At 43.2% G+C, this 2,921-nt stretch overlaps 1 protein-coding gene across 1 annotated transcript in view; it reads right to left on the minus strand.

Annotated features, from left to right (window-relative positions):
- Positions 1-1,954, minus strand: part of LOC128760980 (protein bassoon-like) — a 39,523-nt gene extending 37,569 nt beyond the window's left edge. The window contains 1 exon segment of the mRNA XM_053868785.1: positions 1,641-1,954. Within this exon segment, the coding sequence (XP_053724760.1) occupies positions 1,641-1,819 (179 nt within the window). The 5' untranslated portion in view covers positions 1,820-1,954.
- Between the last annotated feature and the right edge of the window lie 967 nt (positions 1,955-2,921).

Consider the following 2,921-nt stretch of genomic DNA (forward strand, 5'->3'; position numbering starts at 1 on the left):
CAGCTCGACGAGTCATATCTTCCATACAGCTGCCTGGAGAAAGCAATCCCGAGTTGGAAATGAGGCAATTCTTGGTAGAAAGGAGGAATATTCTACAACATTCTTTGTATTATTACACTGTCAAGTCAGACACGGTGTCTGGGCTGAGTGTCTGGATCGACTAGGAGATATCACACCCCTCCGGCAAGAGAAATTCCTGTCTGCTAAATGTAGATCTTTCAACATATAACTAAATAAGTCATGACAATATCTTACAATGTAGCGCTCTCGTGCCCTGACTGTTCTAGACAAAGTCATTCATACTGTTTATTAAACCTAAAATGACTTTTGCTTTGATCTTTTCAATGACATTTTTCAATATGATCACTTCAAATAGTCCAGCTGTGAGTCAAAACTCAAACCATAAGGTCAGATGGCTTCATCCAGATTTTTGTGAAATTATTTTCAAAATAAATATTGTATATAGATTATTAAATGGTGGAGGGTATAAATAGCCTGTGAGCACTGCTCAAACCCTGAAGCCCTTGAAGCATCATCTTGTTGCTAGGACCTAACCTCATGAATCATCCATGTCATACACCTAACAAACACATCAACATGTTTAAATGAGCCTCATGTATTTTAGGCCTATGTTAGGCCCTCTGTTCTATTTCTCTTTAGTCTGATTCTATCAAGGTTTCTGCCTGAAAACGGGAGTTTTCCAGTTGGCCAATATCTATTCTCTGCTTCTCTCCACGACACTCAGGCTACATGCTGCTTAAATATTACATGTTGGTCTGGAGCCGTTGTCTCACTATCTTCGTGGTAATTCCTTTATTGTCTCCCACTTCTCAGCATACTTGTGTTGCAATATGCTGACCTTCCTATCATGCATCACCAGCAGCCACAGATAATAACTGAGTCACATATTCCTTGTTCATTATTTTGGTGGGAACCTCAGTGTCATTGGCAATAAAGCTTTCTGACATCTGATTTCAGGCAGATCTTGATTTGCATGATCTGATGCCACGTGCCATATGTACCATCTCTGTGGTAACGTCCATCCATCTTAAGCTGGACTGAGGCCAAATGATACGGGTAAACCCAGAATCCAGTGGCGTCACCGCTTGAGAGTAGATGGGTTTGTGGAATATGACTTCATATTCTCAGCACACAGTGACGCTGGTATTATCTGATGGCAGATCACATCAGCAGATGACTTCCAAGAATCCACAGTCATGTACAGGAAATGAACATGGATCCAAATGTACTTGACGTTTCATTGAAAAAATGTTGATCTTGAGGGTAAAAGTATCAGCGAGTATTTATACACCAGTCACTGCCCTGGTGCGTAGAAGGCACGTTCATTGAGAATATCAAGCCACCGTCGTAAAACGGGCGTAGAAATCCCGGTTGTAACGTTACTGGAGCACACTGAGTACATAGTACCATGAAAAGCGTCTGTTTAGCATGTTAGCATTCAGCTACATTGAGTAACTGGGAGGTGCTGCAACGAAAATGGGTCTCAAACGGGGTGGCGAATTGTGTTGACAAGGATATTGAAATAAATAATTTAGCACCCATTCAAGTCTACCATGTTTCAGACAAACGCGGCAGTGTTTTCCACTTGGACGGGAAAGCGTCGCTGCTATCGCGGCTACCTGTTAATCCCCGGGCCGGGTGCAGCCCCACTTCCTCCGGCTGGTGCTCCATTGCTCGGCTTGACGAGCTGTCCAGAGTCCGGTGGTGCTGAAATGGTAGTCGGAGCCCCCGCTGCAGGGACGGCAGGGCTGGTCTGTCCCGGCTGTCCCTCCCCTTCCATACTCGCCTCGTTCCCCATCGTGTCGGGATACGTCTCGACGAAGAGAAACGATGTTGTGGAGGATTCGACAGCTGGGAGACGAACTCAGAGGAAACTCAACGCTGCTCCTCTTCCGCCATCATCACCTACAATTCAGCATCCTGCACGGAGCACGCGCGCTGGCGGACCGGGAGCGCGCAGACGCAAAGGGTGGAAGCTTCTGTGGATCGTACGCGCGCGCTCACGACGGCCGGTTATTTACAACGCAAATACCTCTGAGCTTTGAAGGCACATGACCACGTTCCCAGGAGACCCTTGCTCCAATTTCGCTCCTTTGCGCTGCATTTATTCTGAATAATAACGAGATGTGGCATGGAACTTCCCAAATTACGACATTGTATTCGTTCATATTTTAATGCCACCAATGGCTCCTCAAAAAGATCTTCAAATGGTACATACAGGGCATTGTGTTACTCACCCCTTTTCATAGAGCTTCACCCAGAAAACTCTTTTTTTTGCTAAAGTAAAGCAGCCTTTTTTTTTTAATACTGTATACGGTATAACAATGGTATTCATTTCAATTAAGATTACTTAATGGTTCCGTTTCTCTGGTTAAAACAAGTGAAACAATTACGTACAAATGAAACAAAAATAAATCCAAATAAAATTATGAACAATGGATGCATTTGTTAGATACTTGCTTTTCTCACACACCCAGTGTAGTTTTGGGTGGTTAACGTAAAAAGCATGACCATTATTTGAGCGTCAGGAAGATTTACCCCCCACACCAAGAGTGTATTATGAAGCAAAGCAGCTGTGACATAACAGAACCACAAAGATCAGATGACACTGACAACACATTTGCTGCATCAGAGCGCACTGCTTCAGCTCCCACTCGCTCAAGGCTCGCTGAGGAAGATTTTACGACATACCCAAAATGTAAAATATGAAGCTATGATCACAATATGCAATTTTTTTTATTATTTCGGAATATGCTCCACCTAGTGTACGACACTTGTAAGCACACGAGCACACTACGCCTCATGAGAATTGAATTGAATTTGAATGTATTATTCATGTAAATACGATGCATTTCTTTCAGGATTCTAAAACATGATTGTAGACAATATATTTTAATTAC

Source organism: Synchiropus splendidus, chromosome 6 (genome assembly GCF_027744825.2).
Source record: "Synchiropus splendidus isolate RoL2022-P1 chromosome 6, RoL_Sspl_1.0, whole genome shotgun sequence".
NCBI classification, from domain to species: Eukaryota; Metazoa; Chordata; class Actinopteri; order Syngnathiformes; family Callionymidae; genus Synchiropus; species Synchiropus splendidus.